This window comes from Pogonomyrmex barbatus, unplaced genomic scaffold (assembly GCF_055798465.1).
Source record: "Pogonomyrmex barbatus isolate J1 unplaced genomic scaffold, ASM5579846v1 scaffold18, whole genome shotgun sequence".
NCBI lineage: Eukaryota > Metazoa > Arthropoda > Insecta > Hymenoptera > Formicidae > Pogonomyrmex > Pogonomyrmex barbatus.
In genome coordinates this window covers 1244202-1268597 of record NW_028297114.1, presented here as the reverse complement: position 1 = coordinate 1268597, position 24396 = coordinate 1244202, and the positions used below count along the sequence as shown (strand labels likewise).

General features: G+C 33.1%; 1 protein-coding gene and 1 long non-coding RNA gene across 3 annotated transcripts; one reads left to right on the top strand and one right to left on the bottom strand.

The window, feature by feature from the left end:
• Positions 1–109: 109 nt before the first annotated feature.
• Positions 110–5998, top strand: LOC105423749 (uncharacterized). 2 transcript variants are annotated; one of them, XM_089075286.1, is made up of 4 exons: positions 112–533; positions 1508–2475; positions 2554–2574; positions 2839–5998. In XM_089075286.1, the coding sequence occupies exons 2-4, from the start codon at positions 1702–1704 to the stop codon at positions 4759–4761; spliced, it is 2718 nt and encodes a 905-aa protein (XP_088931412.1). In that variant the 5' UTR covers positions 112–533; positions 1508–1701; the 3' UTR covers positions 4762–5998. The 2 variants fall into 2 exon arrangements, with proteins under 2 accessions (XP_088931411.1, XP_088931412.1); XM_089075285.1 differs by having other exon boundaries at positions 110–533; positions 1508–2574.
• A 223-nt stretch (positions 5999–6221) lies between these two features.
• Positions 6222–8761, bottom strand: LOC105423755 (uncharacterized). Its single transcript, XR_016138868.1, has 3 exons — positions 8636–8761; positions 7351–8512; positions 6222–7145 (listed from the first exon to the last, which is right to left on the bottom strand). It is a non-coding gene; the product is annotated as an uncharacterized LOC105423755 (long non-coding RNA).
• Between the last annotated feature and the right edge of the window lie 15635 nt (positions 8762–24396).

The window sequence follows — 24396 nt, the reverse complement described above, 5'->3', positions numbered from 1 at the left end:
CGGTATTTAGGAATTTTCCAGTGGACTACCAATAAGACGATTTAATATCGACTGACCAATCAGTAACGTAGACTCCATATTAGGTTACGTTCCAAAATTCTACTTGATCGGTAGAGTAACATTTAATTGACCAATCAGAAGTAAGAGATCTTTGCTTCTTTTTCGAGTAGGGTTTTGGAATGTGGTCCTTGCGCCCTACAGCGTGGTATAATCGTCGCATATACGCGGTATTTGTGTGTCCGTCCACCATCTCGTAACGCCGTATTATACATCACGAGCACGCATCAACACGCTCTTGGAACAAAGTCGAAAGGACGTATGACGATTTACGCGTCATCAGTTTTCTATTTCGAAAGAATCGCATCACGTATATTACCGGTATCGGTGTTGAAACTTTGCGAAAGCCGGCAGTACAAGTGAAACGCACATTTTTCGTGTGGTTGATTAGAGGAGTGTATGACTCACTAGATTTTTAGTCACTTGTGAGTTACGAAGAGGAGCTTATCTCGAGGAATACACTACGACGCAGAATTGTAAGAAGAAAGTTTTTTTGAATATATATATCTCATCACGATGTAAATATTCCTTTTCGTTTGTTTGCTTATTTTTCTTCAATCTCCTCTTTTTTCGATACGGCATATGCATAAACACGACATGTGGTCTCATCACACATTTATATAATTAACTTGCACAAAATAAGTTATATTTCTGTTCTTTTTTTTTTTTAGTGTTAATTAATAGTGAACTATGAAATATAATATAATTCAAATATAATTCAAAAGACTCGTTTTTGTAAAACAATTTTATGTAATTTGATGTACATAAAGTATTTTATTTTTTATTATTTATAAATTTATTATTATTATTAATAAAAAATTATTTAGATTATTGATAATTTGATTTTTTTTTAAGAAAAGTAAGTCGAAGTATCGTAAATATTAATATTTATATGTAATGTAAGTCTTATATTTTTTTCTATATACCAATTAAGTTTAATTTTGATTTAATATGCTTTTTATCTTCTCTGATTTTTAGAATTAAAAAGGATAAAAAAATAAGTTAAACCGAAATTTAATTTATATTGTAGAAACAATTATAACATTCTATTTCATCGTTTATTTCCTTTTACCGTTGTATTTTGTTTTACCTGATAAAAATTTTATGTTTTTTTAATAATATTTTTGTGTTATTATGTTAATTTCAGTCTTTCAATATTTAAGTCTTTTAATTGAATATATGTTATAATAAAAATTATGATTTATTTTATGCCACAAATGCTTTGATATTTAATTAACCTATTAGAACAAATTTCTGTTGATTGACTAATTGAATGCTTCAAAGCATTACAGTATTAAATGAATTACAATCAAAATCTTTAAAAGCACTTGATTGACTTGTGATGAATAATTTAAATATTTTATTTAAATATTCTATTTATAATAAATATTCTATTATTATAATCTAAATATTATATTTAAATATTAAAATATTTCTTTTATTGTTATAGGTATCTTAACAAGAAGAAAAGTATAATTGGATGAATATGATTTTCATAAAACAATTCTGCAAAATGATTTCTTTGTAATATAATTATACATTCTTATATACACATGTATGTGTATATATATCTATATTTTTTTCATAAATACGTTCTTCTTTATATAGCATAAATATAGTGCTTATATAGTAATAAAAATAATAATGATGACTAAACTATTAAATGCGCAAACAAATAATGACAATGATAGCGATATGAGTCCAAAAGCAAAACATAGTTTATTTATGAATATAACACCACCGAAAGGAAAGTTTTTCATACAACAATTTAAATATCCCAGAGTATCAAGTATATCAATTCTGCGGAAAAACAGATTTTTATTTAAACGTCCAATAAGAATGAATAGATCATTAAGCTCCGATAGCATCAATTCAGATAGCTGGCAAAAATCGCCGAACTCAACTTTGAATCATGATTCTGTTGATATGCAGAAGTCATGTCGATCATTATCCAGATCAGCAAAAATAATGAAAGCACTACATTCTCCTTATAATACTTTTCGTAGAAATACAAATATAAGGAAATCATTAACATTTGATTCAAGTCCAAAGGAAAGCAGTTATGATGACAGTTCTACCAGTTCGAGCGTTGATACATCATCCATAATAAATATTAGTTCGACCGAGTCTATTGCCAATAGCGATCTGGTTGCATCTACAGAATCTATTGATGAAAATCAGAATCAAACACCTCAACAAGATCGAAAATTTTCCAGAATATCTAATAAGAATGATGCAGAAAGAAATATTTATAAGCCAAGAACATCTCATTTAATGTCATTGCTTCAGGAAAAAACTGACAATACAAGTTTGCAACAAACATCTGATTTAAATTCCTTAATTTCATCATTTGAGCATGATAATAATGAATCACATGGATCCGGCCTGGATATTATCAGTACAAGTACACCCAAGAATATGTCTCAGGAATTACAACGAGAAATATATGATGTGCCATCTAAACATGGAATATATTCAATATCAAAAAATATGAATGCTGAACAAAGTTACATAAAGGTATTACACTATTATATTTCATTATATTGTTTATTACATTATTATATTGTTTTATGCTCGATTGTTTTTTTTATTTTAAGCTTATTTTTTTCAGCTTATTTTATTCTTTTACATTACACAATTTCATATATTCAATTACTGTGTCTTAATAAGATAGATATTTTTTATTCTTAAAATTAATTATAAATTATAAAAAAGTTATCTATTTTTTTTTTAAATCTATAATTTTGTAACTGATATACTAATATTTGTACTCTGTAACAGGATTGCGATGAAGAACAATCATCTACTTCGCAGATAGATATTTCTATAGAAAATGATAATTCACATCTAGAAAGAACGATGGAATCTTCAAAAGTAAATATGTTTTCTAATGCTAGTTGCACTATGGCTTCTAAAGATGTATCTTGGAAGAAAAACAGGAATATTAAAAGAATGCTTATTTATGATTTGGATGACAAATGTTCTGATGCTAAATTAGATCACGGTGTACAGCAGACAATCGCATCACAAGAAAATAATTTATCAGAAAATGGATTGGATCAAATAGAAAATGATAAACAGAGTATTGATTTCAGCGATTTTCACGAACATGAAGAAAGTATACAAAATGAAGAAAGAGAAGAAAAAGATTGTTCCGAGGAAAATGCTTGTAACGAAGAAGTAAAGCAGTTATCTTTGCAAAAAGAATCGTCAAATATTTGTAATGTCAGTATGACGTCTGAAAATAGAATAGAATCCCCAGAAGCTAATCCAATTATTTCTCAGAATACTAACAAAGTAAGTACACCTGAAAACAATATAAATATGTTACAACATATATCTACAGAGTCGATTAAGAAATCGCATAAGAAAGTGAAACATGGAAATAGAAAAGCATTATTTAAAATGGATCTCCTTCATAAAATAGGATCAACAAAAACTGAAACATCAGTTGAGGATACTTGTAGTAACAATCAACACAAAAGTCAGGCAGATATTTGTGTTAGCTTACAGAATTCCAATCGACCGTGCACACCCGAAAATGTAAATTCAAGTAGACTCTTACTGCTTCATTATAACTCAGTTAAAAAGTCACATAAGAAAGACAAACGTAACAAGAAAGATTCCGATCTCGCTAAACGTCATAATTATGAATATCACAAGAGAAATGATGATTCATTAAAAAGTATGTACGAAGAAGAAAACATTAATAAAATGTTACATTTGAATGAACTTCTTGGAGTAGGAGATTCTCCTGATGTATTGCCTAGAAAGAAGAAACGATCAGTAAGCATATCCTCACAAGATGATATGTTCGAATTGCCAAGTTCTTCTAATTCTTTGAGATGTGAAAATACAGATAATAAATTTAAGATTTACACTCCTATCAAAAAGTCATCAATTCTGCTTACGAGTCATATGTCTGCAGATGAGATGTCATATAAGAATGATGAATCTGCACAAGAAACATCAAAAGAAGTCGATTATTCCAGATGCATGACACCGATCACACGTTTCAGAAAACCGAGTAAAAGCGAAGATCTTACTCCTAGGGAATGTGATAGCATTAAAACATTTGAGACTGATGAGAGCATTTCGAATGCCAATCTGAAAGATGAGAATGGTAGATCAACTCCGATAAATATGTCGACAATTGAGTTACTTCGTAATAAAGATTCAATTAAAAAATCACATAAAAAAGATAAACACAACCGTAATAAATTGATTTTAAAGAAAAAACGATCGTATACCACAAGGAATGAGCAAATTGATTTATTAAATGATGTAAAAATGTTGGAAGACCATACAACTTTATATTCAAAACATCATGGTGACAATCATTGTACCGAAAGGGAAATGTGCAGTAATATGCATGAAGAGGAAAAGGATGAAAGCTATAAGAAGACTGCTTATGATGATCCTCAACCATCTACGAGTCGAGGTAGAGATATTGAAGGTGCAAACGATACCGCGAAATCAACACTTTTAAGTGCAACCCCTCCAAATAGTTTGACTGCAATAAATTCGATCAAAGTGATGCAGACAACTTCTATTAAAAAATCTCATAAAAAGGAACGCGATATCAACGCACATACCAAGTTAATTTTAATGAGCCAAGAATGCGAATTGTCTAATGATGGATCGATATTCGATGAAGAAGATAGATTAAATTACACTGACGAAATAACTAATATAATAGAATAGATAAATTAGGAGCAGTTCTATTAGACAATATTATCAGTAAGAAAACTGAAGACATTACGCAGATTGCCTTAATGGACAGATAAAAATTTTAATAAGGGTTTTTTTTTCTGGCAAATTTTCAAATTGATTTTTGATAAATTTTTTTAAGTATCAATGTTAGATGCTATCGATAGGCAATTCCAAAATAAACTTTAGGATTATCTTTCTGCAGTTTAGTTCATAGAAAGCTTTTGTTTTTGTAACGCAAAGATTATTGAAATCTTATTGGAGTATTTGTTTGAGATATGGAGATGTTAATTAAAACAAAAAATATTACTGTTAATAAATTGATTATAATCGTGATCATGTCTCTTGTATACTCTATAGATTTGAAAAAATGATAAACAAGACACAAACAATTGTAAGAAATAATTATTTGCTAATATATATTATTTCAAAATTCTGTTCTAGAATTTTATTCCAGAATATATTCAGTTGTATTAGTCAAATAATGAACGAAGACCAAATGTGACAAGGCCATCTGATAATAAAAATGATGAATTTTTGTGTCTTGAATAAACAATTCGAGTTAAATTAAAATAGCGTCTAATACGATTATAGCAAAAATTATCTGTTAATTTTAAGATAATAATTTAAGACAATAGTATCTTTCAAATATATATTTGAACTTGTGTAAATTCTTGACGACTGATGAACTAACAGTATTTGAAATATAAAGCGCTACTTTCTTTATCCAGCGATGTCTTTTCAATGTTAAACGTGGATTTAATATTCCCTAGGTTCTATTAATTTTTATTATATTATTTTTGGGACTATTTTTACGTATGTAAATCTGTTACGTCACGATAATATTAGCTTCTGTAGATTTTATATCATACTTTTGTTACGTTTTCGTATATAATTTATATAAGATAGAAAATATGTAAACAACCTAGGAAAAATTGCAATAAGGGAAAAATTAAACAGTGCTTGCTCATATTAAATGTTATACATACATTTATCATTGATTTGGCATTCAATATTATAAAACCTAGAATATATAAGTTTGTATACACATGCATATTAAAAACTACTTCGATCGATACGAAAATGTAAGTACTGCGAAGTTAAGTATTGCGACTTACAGTCTCTTACTTAGATAAAGACTTAAGAAAGTAGAATAAGTCGACATATAATCTATTTTTTGTATTGTTATATGTAAGAAATTAAGAACAAATATATTTTCTATCGATTGATATATTCAATGTTTTTTCTTTTTTTTTTTTAATGTCGATTGCGATATTAACTTGATAATCGTGATATATGTTTCGAAGTATTTTTTTTTCCTTTCTCTATTTAATATAAAGGATTAAGGTGATGAAATATATTCTTTTAAGGAATGCATAAGCTCTAAATCAGAAAAGAGAGTATACACTTTTGAGTATTTTTATTTTTTCTTATGGAAATTTATTTTTGTGCTATTTTTCTTTTTTTGATGCAAAACGGATACAAATTATTTATATATATTTTTTTTATTATGTATACATAAATCTATGTATATTTTTTATTTTATTCTTGCATATGTTTAAATTACTTTTACATATTATATTAATGTTTTAAAATGTTATTAAATTGTAAGAGATCCTTTATTTATCTGCTAAGAAAATTTGAATTTTAATATTTCTATATATCTTTGAAATTATATTATGTACAAATTAAATACAAATACTGTTATAATAAACATAAAGAAACTCTTCGTCAAATTCGTTAACACAAATAATAATTAATTTTAGTATGTCATTTATACAAAGAAAATACTTTTACTAAAGTATCTAAAAATTTGGTCAGATACAGATTTGAAAATAATATTGTTAAAATATTATTAATATTATTAAAATCATATTGTTGAGCCATTAAAATACTTATTTAACACATTCAAATTGATGCTAAGATATTATAAATTTTTACAATATTATTATTATGTTTAAACATTTTACATAATAATTTTGATGACTCAATAAAATTATTTTCAGATCTATATCTATTCAAATTTGTAAACACTTTAATAAAACTCCGTGTATTATAATCATTACAATAACTTGTTATTTCAATAACAATCTTCAATCTTCTACTAAGAATGTATGTTCAGTCTCAATTCTCAATCCGAGTTTAGAAAAAGTCGTTTCCGTAACATCAAAACCCATTAATTCCAATTTTCGTGATACAGCCATAATTCTTGCTGAAACGTATGTAGCACACAGTACGTATGCGTATCTACCATCACCGACGTCAGTATATTTCGCAAACATATCATGCTTTTCCGCTATTGAGCAAATATGATTCAAACTAGTATAGAAGGGCCGTATTAATAAATTAAGTAATATTTGTATTCTGATACTGATATTCTGTAAAATAAAAAACATAAATGAACTTTTCAACAATTATATAAATTACAAATAAGAAGTTATTCCGAGATAAACTATTAATATATAAAAATATTTAATGATGGTACACACACACACACACACACACACACACACACACACACACACACGCGCGCGCGCGCGCGCGCGCACGCGTTTGTAAGTCTTTTTTACATATATAATTTACTTTTAATTCTCGTTGTTGACTCATCAATTTTTCATATCTTGTTATAGCATTTAGTTGATTATTTTTTTGGATAGAATCAATTTCAAATAATGTTCTCACAGCTATTATCGTTTCGTTATTAAGATATGTAATCAAATGTTGAATATAATTTGGAACTACATTTGATTTGATTGTTATTTCCTGCAATTGTTCTTGTAGACTTTGTAGCTTATTTGAATCGACAAGCAAAACTACCATCTCCGGCATATTAAAAATATCCCAGTTTATTGATGCCTGTCCTTCCATATATGTTTTCCTATGTACAATTGTTGAACCATATGTGCACACAATAATGTCGACTTCTTGAAACTTCGAAGAAATTTTCGTGCAAAGCGAAGCTGTGTGTTGTATTTTCTTCAGATCATCATTATTAAAACTATTCTGCACAACTCCTTTCTGCAGACGTGACCAATATAAAAAACCCGTTGCAAAACATACTGCAAATGACGATGGACAGGGGAAAACCGTGTCAATTTTTAATTGAGTGGACAAATAAATTTCGAAAGATTTAAAACGTATTTTCTCCTTTTCGGCAATGCAAATAAGTAAATAAAAGAAAGCCACTAAAATTAGTCTCTGATCATTTGTGCAAGTAAAAGATGTGCAAGTAGTGATATATTGTGAAACTTGCTCATGCCATATTTCTCTCTTGCTTTTATTCGATACGCACTTCTTGTAAATACGTAGAAATTCTTTTAAAGGTTTGTCGAAATATAGATCTATTTGAGGGAACTTTATAACGATCCTGTTAACATCTGATACTTCGGTAAATGACATTCTTGTACGCAATTCTATACCAGCTGCCACACCGCTATAACCGTAAGGTAACATGTGTTCTCCAAATAAACTTATCTTGTTTGGTACGGATAATTTAAATTCTATCATTTTGCAAATAATAATTTTTAATATTTAAAATATTCCTATAGCAGCAGTAACAATAATCTGTCTCTCAAATTTATATAAATATATATTTTTATAAATTTATACAAATTTATTGGAGAGTCACAAAATTTCGACGTAATCAATATTTAATATTTAAGTATCCGTTTCCAATTGTCTTGATATTTGTAATTGCAACAAAAAGAATCACATTCTTTTTTTCATAACTTTTTGTCCTGCAATTCTGAATTAAATATTTGTAATTATTGCAATTTTATATCGGATTTATTGATGGTTTCAGTGATATTTAAGGATATTATTATATACTTTGATACACATAAAAATGATTTATTACTTTGGTACTTACTTGATAAGGTAAATGATAATAACGTAAAAGAAATTCTATTATAACTTAGAGAAGAGAGAAATTAAAGTAAGAGAGAAATTTAAGTATGTCTTATCGTGACATTAGACACTCGTCTATTACTTTCTGTAATATTCAAGCGATCAGATATTTCTCTAGAGGACAGTTAAAAGAGAAAAATAACAACATTTGATCCGTGCAATGTATATTTACCAATTTATTTATTCTTGATGTTCTTAAATTATCTGTATACATCGAGTAAATCAATAAAAATAGATACTACTTTAACATTTCTATTAAATCGATGTATAAATCGAACCAATATATAAGTGAATTTGTCGATCCTAAAGTAAATACTAAACTTCTAAATTTTTGTATAAAGAAGTCTTCGATAAAGACCTTTTAAATGAAGGGTTTCCGCCTTCAGCATAGAGATTAAATTATTTATTTTTAAACATATTATATTCGGAATCGTATCATAAAAAGTACAAGTTAATTCTTGCTTATAACATGTAATATATAATATGAAGTATTTCTTATTTTATTTGTTAGTATCAATTATATGAATTATATTATATCATCAATTAATTTCCGCATTTTCTACATTATCTACATTATCTACATTTGCAAATGATGCAACACGTCAGATAATTGCTTTTCGGGAATTATGCTTGTAAGTGTCACTCCGTTACAAGCTGTAATCGTTTTCTTGACATCGAAACTCTTTTCTTCCAGTTCTTTTATGAAGCTAGTAATGGTTTCTGGTGGACATAAATATATATTTATAGTTATACATGTAATATACATGTAATATAATAATAATATATAATAAATAAATAAATAAATATATATATATATAAAACATATATACAGGGTGAATCTTAATGGATATGCCAATCTTTTATCATGGGAAGAGTTACCGACTGTAATCTATTAGTATTTAGTATATTAGTGTGTATGTATAGGCAGAATTATGTCAAGAAGATTATTATTTAATATTATGTATTTGTGACAAAGAGAATGATGTCAAATAAACAATATTTTATATTAATACTAAAATTCTCTATTTTATATAATATTGTTATAAAATAAAATAATTTTCTATGAATAAGATGTAGAAATAAGATCACGTTGTTGAACAATACATCACGTAGATTAAAAGTCTACACTAAATAGTTTACTTTAAAAGATTATAAATGCAAAAAAGTGAACGATATTGTCTATAACAGAAAGTATCAGATCATTGGATTGGTAGAGTTGCTTTATCAAAAAAAGGACAAATCTTCTATTGTTCTGCTCGTTATCATGTAGATAAACAGGATAAGATAAGAGATAAAATATGCGTTATATATTTTTACTATTGACAGTAAATATTGATGTTTATCTGTTAGAATTTTCTTTATTGATTTTGAATTTTATATTGCCTGAATACGAAGCGTGTCGGTAAATGCGAAATATGTAATACGACGTTTGATAATGGCACTAATTGCAAATTGGAGAATAAAATAAAGTTGACAGTTTTAAGATGACGCTATGATGTAGTTTTGATAGCTTTCAAATTACAACATTTTCAATCACAGTAATTTAAATGGGTTTGAATTGAACTGAATATATGTTATATACGGGCTCGATTAAAAATAGATTATTATAGATTTATTGTAAGGTAATTTTATATTTATAATTATATTTTCGACATGTCTTTATGAAATATTAAGTATGTAACTTTTTGAATATAATTATAATTAATTTAATTATAAATTAATAAAATAGATCACATTATTAATCACTTTCGGAGCAATCAAAATCCATATAATCGAAAATGTTATTATATGTGTATGTCTTGGGAATATTTTTCTGCGATTAATATTTAAGAAATATTAATGGATATTCATTATTTTCAGCGAAACATTTTTCGTATGCTTTATATCCTATTGTTTATATGAGCTGTGTAAAAATTATTCAACATTAGTCGATAGCAAGCATATGCATCGCTTGTCGCGATACGCCAATCAGGATAATATCATCGATGCTTCTGATTGATTGTTGCGACAAACAATGTATGTTTGCGATCGACTTGCGATTAATGTAGAACAATCTTAACAAAGCGCATGTCGACACGATTATTCTGAATATTTTTACCATGCAAAAAGTAAAGATATACTTCGTTTCGGATTCTGACGTCACGCTTGATGGTATCTCGCTCTTCGATCAGGATTTAAATTCCAGAATTTATTTTGGTCCTTATGAGACTTTAAATTTATCGTAAAATTTTAATTATCCCAACATCCGTGCAACTCTATGCGAATATCTCGCTAAGAATATATATCGATCCGATACGTGAAGTAAGGAATTATATATATATATATATATATATATATATATATATAATTTATATAAACAATATTTGTTGTATTTGTGATATCTGTTTATATAAACAATTACAAATCTAATAAATATTATTTATGTATATGAACAAATTCAAGATAGAGATATGTGTATAAATTTTCTCTCCAATGCAGACGTATGAATGTAGATTTGCCATCTTTATCTTGCCCGAGACACACGATTCGGATGCTGTGAATGCACTATGATACGAGTCAAGATGCTAAAGCCGTGCCACGTTCATCTAGGTTCTCCCCTTCTTTTGCATTTTCCCTTTTTTCCCCCCTTATCTCCCAGTGCGCTTATTATTCCCGTTTCTTTCGCAGCGAAGACGAACGCGACATATTTGTCGGCGGATACAGCGAGTCTTCCATCGTTCTCCCTTTTCCTCTCACTCTCCCTTCCTTTTCAACATGCTATCCTCGGAGTGCACCCTCTTGCCATTCGCCGAAAGTGAGAACTTCGCCAGAAGGAAGTCAGTGTGGGTGAATTGTCCTCAGATTTTTTTTCTCTCCCTCCCTCCCTCCCTCCCTCCCTCCTCAATCATGCCGAGATACGTTTACGTATATTTCAACGTTAGTCACGCTTGTTGGAGCTTCCCTGGAGATTCCCTTCTTGGGGAATCTTTATGCTGAATGCGTGTCGCATTAAGTAGTCTATCTCCGTATTATACGTTCATGTTTACGTTATACGTTGTCTAAGCAATTCGCATAATTGTCGTTGATAATTATTTTCGATTTTTATTTCATTCAGTATGACAAAGCAAAACGCAATTAATGCGATGAGACGAAATTTATAAAGATTATTAATTAAATTATTATAGGTTTCTAAAAGAATGAATACATTGCTAATTTTATTTTTTTCTTGATTTATGCTTTTTATATCGCTCATCTGAACATCAATTTTGAATTTAATTTTTAAATAAATATTTTATATTTATTCGACTATGTTTTAAATTTGAACGTAAAATCGCAATACAAAAACTTTTTTTTACTAATGATATTCAAGAAATACACACACACACACACACACACACACACACACACACACACATTTGTACGTATTTATATGTAATTATAGATATATTAATTATATTATCTGTGCATCTCGCGTGAACATAATTAGTGAAAAAATTTTTCGTATTTTGATTTTAAATTTAAATGTAAATCATTTTAGTCACGAGACAAATCTGAATTTGCAGAATAACAACGTTTTATAGAAAAAAATTGCATTAATTCCATAAAAAATGTACTCTTTTTTAATTTATTATAATGCCAGTATAGTAGAATATTTATTATTATAAACATTGACAATTATATGTGCATTTTTATTAGTTGCATCAGTAAAATTGTAATACACATAAAAAGTTATAAATATTTTAAACATATATATAAAAATTTACCATGCATATAACAATGCTTACGCTTTAGTTAGTTAATTTTTTTGTTAGTAAAAAAACCGCTGCATTAATATTATAATTTTTACTATACACATAGTGAAGTGTAACAACTTGCGTAAAAACAACTAACACTCAGATTATAAATTTTTTCATTACCTCAATGGAATTTAATTGCATTAAATTATACATTGAAATACTCGAAAAATTACAATTTTTTATAACATATAAAACGTACGTAATATTTTTGAATAAAAATATCGTTATTTTTTTTATAATGTAGAGTATATATTTCAAGATAATAAAAACTTTGTTGTCTTTATTACAACATTTTCTTCGTATTTACTTTAATTTTATGATTTGATATTGGATTTCTTATTGTATTATTATTTTAAGAATTTCTGACATTTATATAAAAGTGAATGGACGTTCAGTTATAGATCTATAAATGTTCCATGAGACTGACAGTTCACATTCTTAATTAATTGACTTTAGAATATTTTTCTCACTGTGTCATAGAGTTATCTCTGCAGGCAAGTAATTTCATCTGATGTTATGCCATAAAGAGAGAAATTTAAATACCATTGGGCTTCTTTGGTTACACACGCGTCCAGTTACGTTTCGCAAAAAGAGGACGTAATGATGCGATGTCCTGAGGAGCGCGTTCAATGTTTAGCGGCGTAATTTTTACGGCGATTAAATTACAAACGGAGCGTGGAAAAAGGGCAACTTTCGAAACGGGAAAGCGGGTGGAAAGCGACTCGACGGTATCGGCGAGTAAGAGATGTCAATCGGGGGTGTCGTCATTCAAGAGTTCGTGTATCAAGCGCGGCCGGCCGGCCAGCGAAAGATGCTTTCCGGAAGTGTTTTCGTTAAAGTATGCGACACGGGGGAGGAAACCGCCACCGCTACTCGACCGCGAACGTTTCGGTCCCTTTTAACTCCCGACATCAAGGAAAAACAATCAAGGAATTTACAATCGTGAAAAGAGGCAAGTCTCGAGGAGAGAGAAAGTCGCGTGACCCAAAAACTTCGGGTAGCAACGGCGAAGAGAAAAGCGGAGTCGAACGTCACAGAGGGTGGTGTGGTATGGGACTCGCCCCCGAGGATAAGAAGGATCAACGTATACGAGAAACGAGATAGAAAATAGCTGAAACACTCTCTTCCTTACCTTGGTCCTTCGGAGAATTTAATCTTTTTACGTTCGTCGTGCGCGTTCAAACATTCGCGTACAGATCCGTCCGCGCGTTCGTTGGACAAGGCTGTAAATATCTTTCGTCGCGAAAAGAATTTTTGCAAAGATACGGAACTTTGCTATTATGCTTTGTCTTTCCCCGTTCCTTTTCGATTTTTGTAGTGCTTTTAATGCACATTAATGTTGCACGGACACGGCGCGCAGGGAATTTTTTATCGAAATTTATAGAGATGTTCTGGAAAAAAGTAACAGTTTCATAATGGCATGATAGAATTTACATAGTAATCTATGATTTAAATCATTTACATTGTCCCTTTAAATCTTAAATATACGAGTATAACACTCAGCATTTAAAATTTCATTCCTATAAATAATGTTTTACATTTTTTTTTGTATTTTAAATTTTTGTATGTTGTTTCAGATACAATTTGATTTATTTAATTTATTTGTGTAATTTAATTTATTTATATAAATTTTTTGTGTAATAAATTACTTCAATCAAATTCCATGTATAAATATAATACTTTTTTAGATGTGTAACAAATATATATCTATGAAAATATTATATATTTGATAAAAATTTTGTAATAACGAAATAAAATTATTGCAGTTTTTTTACATATTCCCAAGCGTTCACGGTTTGAAAAATGGATGATTTATAAGAGACCGTGCATACAATTGCTATGAGGGTTCTCCTGGTTTGTTCTAGTAGTACATCGCAACCTCGTTCTGTTCTCTCTTCATCCTTACCTTTTGCCTCTCACCGTATCTTACTTCCACTTCACACACTACAAACGCACTGTTTGTATCTCGTTATCTAGCTATTTGGTTATGATTTGATGGCGCCTTCCCAGAAGGTTGCAAATACTCAGGGATTGTTAGAGAGATTGTCAAAAGAGATTCTCAAGAGAGATTAAATGATTGCAGATAATAAGCAAGTGAAATTTATTAGTCTCATAAAGCCGTCTTTTTTTTTTGGCAATCTCTCGGCTTTATTTTAATTTCAATTTTCGAAACAATAAATAAAATTCTGTTTTCAGGTATTCTCGATATTGGATGTCGCGCCATAAAAATAATTTAAAGAATATCTATCATTAAGAGCCAAATAGCTATAATAAAAAATGAAAACGACAAAAAGATTCAAAAAAACAAAACGTATAAAAGAGATATCAAGTTGCATTTTAACGATATTTCGCGGATTTAGTTCTATAGTTTCTTCGTTACTTTTCTTGCACGCGAATAACAATCGAATTTAGCAATAGCGGGAGAGTGAAGCAATCAGATCGATGGTGTTCTCCATAATATTGTCTATACGCGATGGGCGAAAAGCGGATAAACACGCGACACATATCTCGGAAACGAACGTGCCAACAGTTTTAATCGTGTTCTTTTGTTTATCGTCAACTTTAGGATATGTGGGTCGGTGAAATGTGGGGTCGGAGAACAACCCGGGATACTCGTCACGGAGTGCTTTCGTCATGTCTGGCTCCTGAAGTTGTACGTCTGGCAGTCCCATGTATACGTGCCCCAGGTGGTTGTCTCAAATAACGGTACCTAAAGTAATTCGATATCGGGGATCCTGCGGGTATTTGAACACAGATTGTGTTACGTGTGCCCACGCGTTTTTAGATTATCCCGCGTATCCTCGCAAGTAACGAAGCTAATTCGCATTTTGCTCTTGATAAAATACCCAACGCGTATAGAAAGTCGAAGAATTTCCGAAACAAGAGCGAAGCGAGTTGATAATCTGCACGGTCCACTTAACGGGCACGACTTAAAATGGATTTACCTTATTCTTACGTCGAACCTCTTCGCTTACCTTCGCACGAACGGTTCAATATTAGGTCAATTCACCTTTCTGATTCTATCATATTTAAGTAAGAAATCTTGAATTAACGAGCTTTTAGAAGATGAGTTGTAGAAAAATTGGTGACGTTCGATCGATCTTGAAGCTGCTCTCCGTGTACTCGCACATCCGATTGAAATATATTCGCGTTCGACAATGTGAAAGGGCGAGACATCGCGAAACAGGCGATGAACGAAACAACAGTTGGAGAGAACGAGGGACGCCTTTGATTTTCTAATGGAATTTCAAAGCTCCTCCGTCGGGAATTTTCATTGATTCCCGTTGAACCGTTACCGGTTTCCCTGCGAGCGAAGGGATGGGTGTAAAGACGCCCTCCAAGGTAAAGGGGATGGCGGGGATGTAAGAGGAAATAGAGGTTCCGGCGCACACGATCGTTCGTCGTCGTCGCCATCGTCGTCGCCATCGTCGTCGTCGTAGTCGTCGTTGTCGTCCTCGTCGTTCGTCGTCGAGCGGAGAGCTTTGTAATTTTAATTATTTCATTAGTGGAAATCCTTCGAATATACAAAGAAAGGAGGGGACTGGAGGTGGAGTTTCTCGCAGGCGTTTCTCTCACGCCCAAAGGAATTCGTTTTCTGTGTCGTCGCTTCTATTTTTCTTCCGTTGTTCTTCTTTTCCTTCATTCCTCTCTTTCTCTCTCTCTCTCTCTCTCTCTCTCTCTCTCTTTTTCCCTCGGCATTCGTTTTCTTTCATCCTTCGGATTTGTCGACGTTCCCATGGCTTTACACCTCTATTCAATAGACAACGTCCGTATCTTTCTTTATCTATGATCAATTTTAGAATGTGTTGCGAACAACAAAGTTATTTTCTAAGAGAAAATTGACTCCACTGTTTGTAAACGACAACGTCACATGTTTACGTTCCGTCAATTAATTTACCAACGACATAGCCAACGACAGATTTTTTTTTTTTTTTTTGATAAATATATCGAGGTAAATTTCCTTTTTAATTATGGAGTGTCAATTTAATCCGTAAGTAAGCTTCAAATTAAAATTCTATTAAAGCAAAACCCATTTTAAATTAAAGATTACGGAACACATTCAAAATTCCTTATTTTTAATCAGTAATTGCTCGGAAACCGCCGGTATCTTAATATTCTCTTTTGGAGAAAAGGGTAGAAATTCTTCAGAGAGGAATTCTTCCTTATTAAGATTAAAAATAAATGAAATAAATATAAGAAATAAACAAAAGATAATAGCGAGTTACGTTGTGTATAACGCTTCGATACGCGTACGCGCACACACAGGTATATCGAATCGATCATCTCCGTAGAATCCACTTCGTCCTCGTGAATTTGCGCCGAGTGACGCGAGTCGCGATGACGGTTATCGTGGCGATGCGATCGCCGCAGATGCGCCGCTGTCGCGACATTAGCCCGTAATAAAGCATGACGCAGATAATCGAATACAGGACATGTGACAAGGGTCGAGCATCTCTCCCGGTGCGGGCGAGTGTGCGAGCGCCAGTGGTAATTTAGGTACCATTGCCTTGGTCAATAGCCAATTCCTATTTTGGCTCGTCTCCAAAGGAGCGAGGGAGGAGGGAGGGACAAGCAAACCACCGCTTCGCGCCCTTTTCACGAAAGGGCGAAAGGGTACAGTTACAGAGTCCGTCGAGATTCATCCGCTTACCGATCTTTCCGATTCTGATTTCCGTCCGTTGTCGGAAAACCACCCCCTCCCGTGTCTATCCACATTACGCTCTCGAGTATATTAATTTGTCGCGGATTTTTGTGAGATCTCCCCGAGAGTCTATCCACTCGGGATCTCTCGTTTTCTTCCTCCCTTCCTCGGTTATGCAGAGTGCTATCTGACTCGTTCATCCTTTCACGGATCTCCTTCGCGATAACGATTCTGGAACGTCCCGGGGAAATCGCGTTCGAGAGCTCTCTTAATCCGACCACGGGAGCAGCACGCCGCGGAGTGCACCGTAAAATTTGTAATCGGTGCGAGCATTGTCGTCTTAAGTACCGTTCGTAAGAAATGCCGCTTTTCCGTCTCTCCCCCTCCCCCTCGCCCCCTCTCTCCCTCGGTCTCATTCATTCCTTTTTCAAAGGGGGTCTCGCTCCCGGAGAGCTCCCATTCTCTCACTCTCGTCTTCTTCTCGAGGTCTTTCCGACCCGATGACGCAAACCCTTATCGACCCACTTTCAATCTTAGTTGAAAATATATTTGCGGGAACCCACGGTGTAGTGTACGGCGGCTATATTTTCCCCTTCTGTTTCCTCTCTCGAGCGATCCGGCCGAGGCGCGCCCGAGAGATGCGCGCCGTTGATTTAGCATCACAACGCAGCGGCGTGTCTCGCGGTGGCGTTGAAAAATGACCGAAGAAACGAGCGAAAGCGAAACGCGCGGGCACGTTACGCATCCATGTATCACAGGGCACGATGTACCCGGGGCCCTTATTGATATGCATATGTGTGAGAGGGATTTTCCGCCGTGGAATCGCGACCCGATGCGAGACGTACGGGAACACGAAATCGGCATTTATTACTCGGTCCGATCGCGCGCGCACATATCGATATTTGTGCCAAGTGACGTGTTATGTAAATACGTACGACGACTCGATAGTTTTTTAAATGCCCCCGGCATAAATCGCGTCGGTTATTACGTATCCGTGAAAGTGGATCTTCCTGAATTATTAAAAATACTGCGCATCGAGCAACGAATAATTGATGCGTGAATTTTGGAATGAAGCAATTAAATGATAGAGAGCACATATACAAGAGATAAAGAGAGGGCGCATACAAGAGAGGCGAATAAAAAATAAACGGAGTTAAAAATACATTGGTAATAAAATGTAATCCTCTACTTGTGTGTACCGCGATTTTATGCTACACTGCGATTATTCGATAAATCGATTATTATTAATTGCTCAATGATAAATCAATCAATTGATCAATTGAAAATAAAAATTCGATTTCGCGTTTTTAACACGCACACACATTCACTGCCTATGATTTATCAGCTAGGGCGACATATTCGCCCAGCGAGTATACTTTATTCTTTCACTCCGTAAAGCTGGAGAAAGCTGAGCACTTCGTTATTAATTCAGTCTTCTCTGCGGCAGTGAATGTGTTAACTCTTTTGTTCGACTGAAAAATGATATATGATATCAGCCGTCAGTAGCATGCGTTTACGCAATAAGACTACAGCCCGTTTTTATATTATATACCATCATTTTAGTTTATTAAAGGTGCTAACTGGTGTAACTTTTCGAGCATAAAGAACAAAAGGCAATTTATATAAAAAATTCATTTTTACAGATCATAATATTTAACAATATGTGCGCGTATAAAAAACAATTATAAACCTACATCGTTTCACAGAAGACAATTATAGTCAATAATAACGAAAGAGTTAATAATGGTTTGTCCGAGCTGTCGCGCTTTTTTTTTTTACAGTTTCGCCTCGGCGCGTACAATTTGTATATACAAATATCGCGTTGTGAAACGAATAATTCAAAGGGAAGTACAATTTGCATGGAGAACAGGAAAAGATTAGGCGCGAAGGTTTACTTCCGTATGGTTGACAAGCGTTCATTCGCATTTAATTACGTCTATGGATCTGTTTACGAATCTGATGGAGGGGGCAGCCGGGAGGGCCTTGTGGAAGGGGTGTATTCCCTGGAGGGCTCGTCGAGTCCCGCGCCATAATGCTCAATGTGGTATGCCAGTGAGTCAGCGACCGACTGTCTGTCCGTAGCTCATTAAGTCGTGCACACGCTATCATAAATACTATATATGTACGCACCACCTTCATACGGAAATAAAAACAGTCTGCTGGGGGTGATACATCGAAGTCAGGGTGAGACGCGCCCGTACGCGCGGGAACTTTGACTCATCGCGCTATACCCGAAAGTGCTCTATAAATATCGTTCGTTTGACGGTTAAATCGGAGTCACCAAACGGAATGTATATTTGCAGGATGTTCCGTGACGTTGCTGATAAGCTTTCCCTAATTCACCTCGCAATGCGATTTGACACACATGATTCGAAATCACGCTAAAGCAAAACCATTACGATAACGTCGAACTCCATTTCCTCTTTTTTTTTTTTTTTTTTGATGAGGGAGGAGAATAAAACCGTAGAGAGCAATTGGATTTTCTTCATGTGACGTATGATGATTTACTTTAACGGTATATACGGTATTTATCTTGCGCTATGGTCTGGAATTTAGCTTAACTCTAACGAGATTGCTCTCTGCGTGACGTATACATTGTCGTAGATTAATTTCAGGTGTCCCGGCCAATCTGTTCTAGTTGTAAGGCAGTTCTGAAAAATATATCCACCGTGGATGTGTTACGAGTATCCGTGGGATATTTTCATGGAAGCACTTAGCGGAGACGAGGTAACGTGTAAATTTTCGTAAATTAGTAATATCATGAGAGAATTATGATCCGCGCGCGTACGGAGACACCCGCATGAGATACATATTATCAATAAATATTCTCGTAATTCTACTGTATTCGGCGCGGACGATTGAAACGTTTATTTCAACGGCCGGCATTAATTCGAGTTACATCGACTTTACGTAACGGGCTCGGTCAGTGTAACCGGCGTAATGAACGAGTTTCTCGCGCGCACCATCCATTTCGCGATTGCTCGACTTAAGGCACAAAATGGCGAGGGGGGGGGGACAGGTATTTACATAATCGACCTTCCCGATTCAACCCACCGTTCAGCCTGATTATCTGGACTATGGAAACACAAAATGCAAGCCGCTCTTTGTACACTTCACGTGCAACGGCAACGATGCCGGTGCGTGTCCGCGAGCCGAAAGGCTACGCTATTTAGCGCACGCAACTCGAAAGCAAATTGCTTGGCCGTGAACCGGCGCATTATTCCGCACTTCAATGATCCGCATCAAATTTTCTATGATCACGTAGCCGCGCGATACCCTCTATTATAAGATCCTCTTTTTTTTTTTTCCGGCGTTCGTAAAAACTAGTCTACTTGTTATAACTAGAACGTAACTGCGCGCGCGAATGTATCGCGCTCTTTTTTTTTTTTTGTTTTTTTTCCTTTTTTAATCTCGCAGTCCCTGTTATCTCGTGTAATTGATTCTATCGATCAGCTGTCGATAGAGTCGCTGAAAATAGAGAATTCATGGCCTTATTTGAATCCTATTCCCCCGCGTTGGAAAAATAATGTTGACTATCACGCACTGTTGACACAATGCGTTTGCAGACATACAAATATCAATCACGTATCGTAACCATAGCGACTCTTTCTTTCTCTAAACGAGGATTCACTCTTAGCCCTTCGAGAAGTAATTTATTTACGGGTCAAGCACGGGATATACATATTTTAATTACGCCATTCTGCTGCATTTAGAGGATAAACTCGGGCGCGATGGCGTCTCGTACTTTAAAGAATTCTTTTAATGCGCACACTGACGTGGAAACTGGGTTCGATAGCTTAATCAACCGATTTCCCTCAGGGAGTTTTTTCCTCGCTCATTTCGTCGCTGATATAAAAATCAAGGGAAATACTTTCCTCGTCGTTGCCGATCGGAATTTGTCGGAAAAAAATTTTGGCAAATACTGCTCTTGAAATAATTACTCCCTTTAAATTATGAGTTAAACGTTCTTGACTGATTGTATATGTAATAAATATAAAAAAAATATATATCGAAATATTAAAGCTGACGGATTGTTATTTGTAAGCTTGGAAAAACGTGAAAAAAAGAGGAAGCTTTGAAAACGACGATGCTGAGGAAAATACAGAAGAGATTTTCTCCGATGCGGTATATAAACAACATTTCATTTGCGTCCCGTATTATTTTATGATACAGCCACTACGCGATGTTATCTCGCGTTAACACGTATAAATTTTACACACACACACACACACACACACACACACACACACACACACACACACACACACACACACACACACACATATACATAGTTTATTAAAGAATAGCTAATTAGACCGACGCCGCCAAGTATAAATTCATTATGAGATCACCTTGAGATTAGATCGAATTTCTTGACGTTGATTAAATTTCGCGAAGGGATGTTAGAGCTCTATAGGAATCTTGCATCGCCGTCACACCGCGCGTGCTGTACACCGGATATTAAAGGTCAGCGTACATTGCTACAATGACCTTTTACGTGCGCGCATCTGTCTGCCCGCTGGCGGCCATTTGTGGACGTTGGTAACCATTAATGGGATGAAAGCTTACCTGTGCTTAGCTTAGTTGGACAGGATGAAAGTTCCTGTTTGATCAGTAACAACCAACCGGCTGTTTAACATAAAGGCCGTATATAAGACACTGACAGTTTGAAATGCACAAGGAAATTGTATCAACAATTTTATAATCCTCTAGTCTGTATTACTGGTCTCTTTTCCTTTTCATTCTCTAGTTAGAAACTTATTCGTATAATAATTTCGAATTGACATTTTCTTCTAATTGCTCTCTTAATATTAATCGTAACTCTGCTTTAACTTTTAACGCTGCGTTTGTATTCGTACCTCCTCCCTTAAAATTATATTTTTATTTAAAAAATTACTTTATTATGTACAACTTTGTTTTTATTTGAATCATATAAATCGTAAAATTTAACACGTACATTATCAATTTGGAACACTGATTCTAATTCGATGTGTTACAGATATTTCTTATTATGTTTGAATTTATGTTTATTCTCGATAAGTTATTAAATATAAAATATTACCAATAATTTTTACATCCAAAGTGAAAAAATAATAATGCAAATGTGAAAATAAGAATGATCGATAATATGAATATAATTTTTTAATTTATTGTATACTCTTTATATCATAGAGAATGTGATGCTGGAACGTCTATATTTTTTAACAGTTTATTTATTTATTGATGTTCTAATTTTATTTAAAATAAATGTTCTCTTCTTATTTTCTGTTTTTATTATCTAACTAAATTTCCATGCGCGATCTCGAGCTGTCTCTGATATACAAGACCTGAATTAGACAGTATGTTATTTAGATTAATAGTAAAATAATTTATATATGCATATATCTATACCTAACATTACTATCGTAAAATACATAGATAATATTTCTACCATTGTAAATTTTAAAATTTAGAACTTGTAAATTATTATGAGATTTGCATATCACATAGCCATGATAAATGGATACAAGTAATATATATTATTCGTTAATTTTGTAAACATAAACCGCTATTATTAATACACAATTATCGACAAACTCGTTCCCATTTACATGCAAAATCTTTAATTTTATAAAGTATTGGGGATAGTTATTTTCGTGTGAGAGTATCAAATGTTGAATTTTGTCATTTATTATATACGTAGATTTCTCGCTCCCTTTTATTGTACTCCTCAAAATTACTCATGCAGCCGCTTTGACCTCATGAATATCGAGACTGACTTCGTATATACGAGCTTTCCCATTGAGTCATGTGAACATACATACATGTTAAGTCGTATCCGCATACTATACACATGTACCAATGATTGTCTCCCCTCGCCGTCGTCGACTCATTATCTTCGTCGAATCGAGATAGGATGCGATGCGTCATACGTTGAATTTCCATGTAACACTTTCACATATTAGAGACAATTAATTGAGTTTATGTCGGCATATTAGCCAGAGTCGTCAGACGAAATAACAGCGTATCTATAAATAGAAGCGGATTCTCTCGAACGCATATTTGTGAAAAGAGAAAATTATTAATTTTTCAATGGTTACATTTTACACAAAAAATGTTGAATCGATTTTAATGTAAATATGTATAATAAAAATGATTAATTTTATATGAACATCTCAAATATTTAATTATAAAAAGTGTTTGATAAAAATGAGAATAGATCTATGAATTTGAAATAAATTTGAAATTTAAACAAAGATGAAAATTTCTTTGAGATTACCTTGCCAAAAATTATACTCTCTAATCAAGTGAATATAAATAGCTGCTATAATATTCATATTATTCTGAACGTACGTCTATGTTTTGAAAATAAATTTTGTTATCGTAATGTATATTTCGACTTTTGAGGATTTTACTCTCTGATCCTTAAGTAGTATATATATATATATATATATATATATGAATTTGCATTTGTAATTATATTGCTAAATCTGCCAGCAGATTTTCTGAACTTTTTGCACAAAAATCCGAGCATACTTTTGAAACCAGCGGAGCTCAATAATTATGCAGTATTTATACCGAGTCTTTTGCACTCGTTAAGCCCGCTACATTTTTTTCCATCCTTTCAGAGATGCGAGATAAAAATATCGCTTTGAATGAATCACGAGGCATTAGTCGCATCGTATGGTACCAGAAAATTTCTGCGAGACTTGCATTTCCTAGTCTAATGGCAGGTTGAGTTGGGACTTACGCAAACAACGAGATCGACGTCGCTCAGAACGTGACATGAGACGTCGCAATTTCTATGTAAGCCTCATGTTTACGTCTGATGTTTTATTTATTCTTTCTTTGGCCGAACTTCGTTATATATATCACTAACTGGGGATGTAATACGAGTTTGCGCATTTCGTGAGAAGATTTCGATATTTTCGAGACTACCAATTACATTCGTGCAAGCTGACAACAATCTGTCTGCAAACAATCAAAATTGCACTCTTTTACCACCAGCATGGGAAAGAATGTGTAATAATACGTAATAATAAAAAGGTAGACAATTTATGCGATCTGTGAGTGAATTTTCTCTTCCCAAAGTGTTTCTTCGCGAGAGCGTCGACCTCGTCTCATTCGTTGTCGATGTACGTACGCAGGAGGAACGTATGCAGTTCGACTGGCATCGAGTTACGAGACAGACAATATATATTCCTGTTCAACCTTTTTGCTCTTGAATAAAGAAGGCAAATGCCTCCGGAATAAAAAAGAAAAGTTCGAGAACGAGGGAGAAATGAGGAGGAAGGAAGAAAAATAAAGAGAAATTTTCTCGTTCTG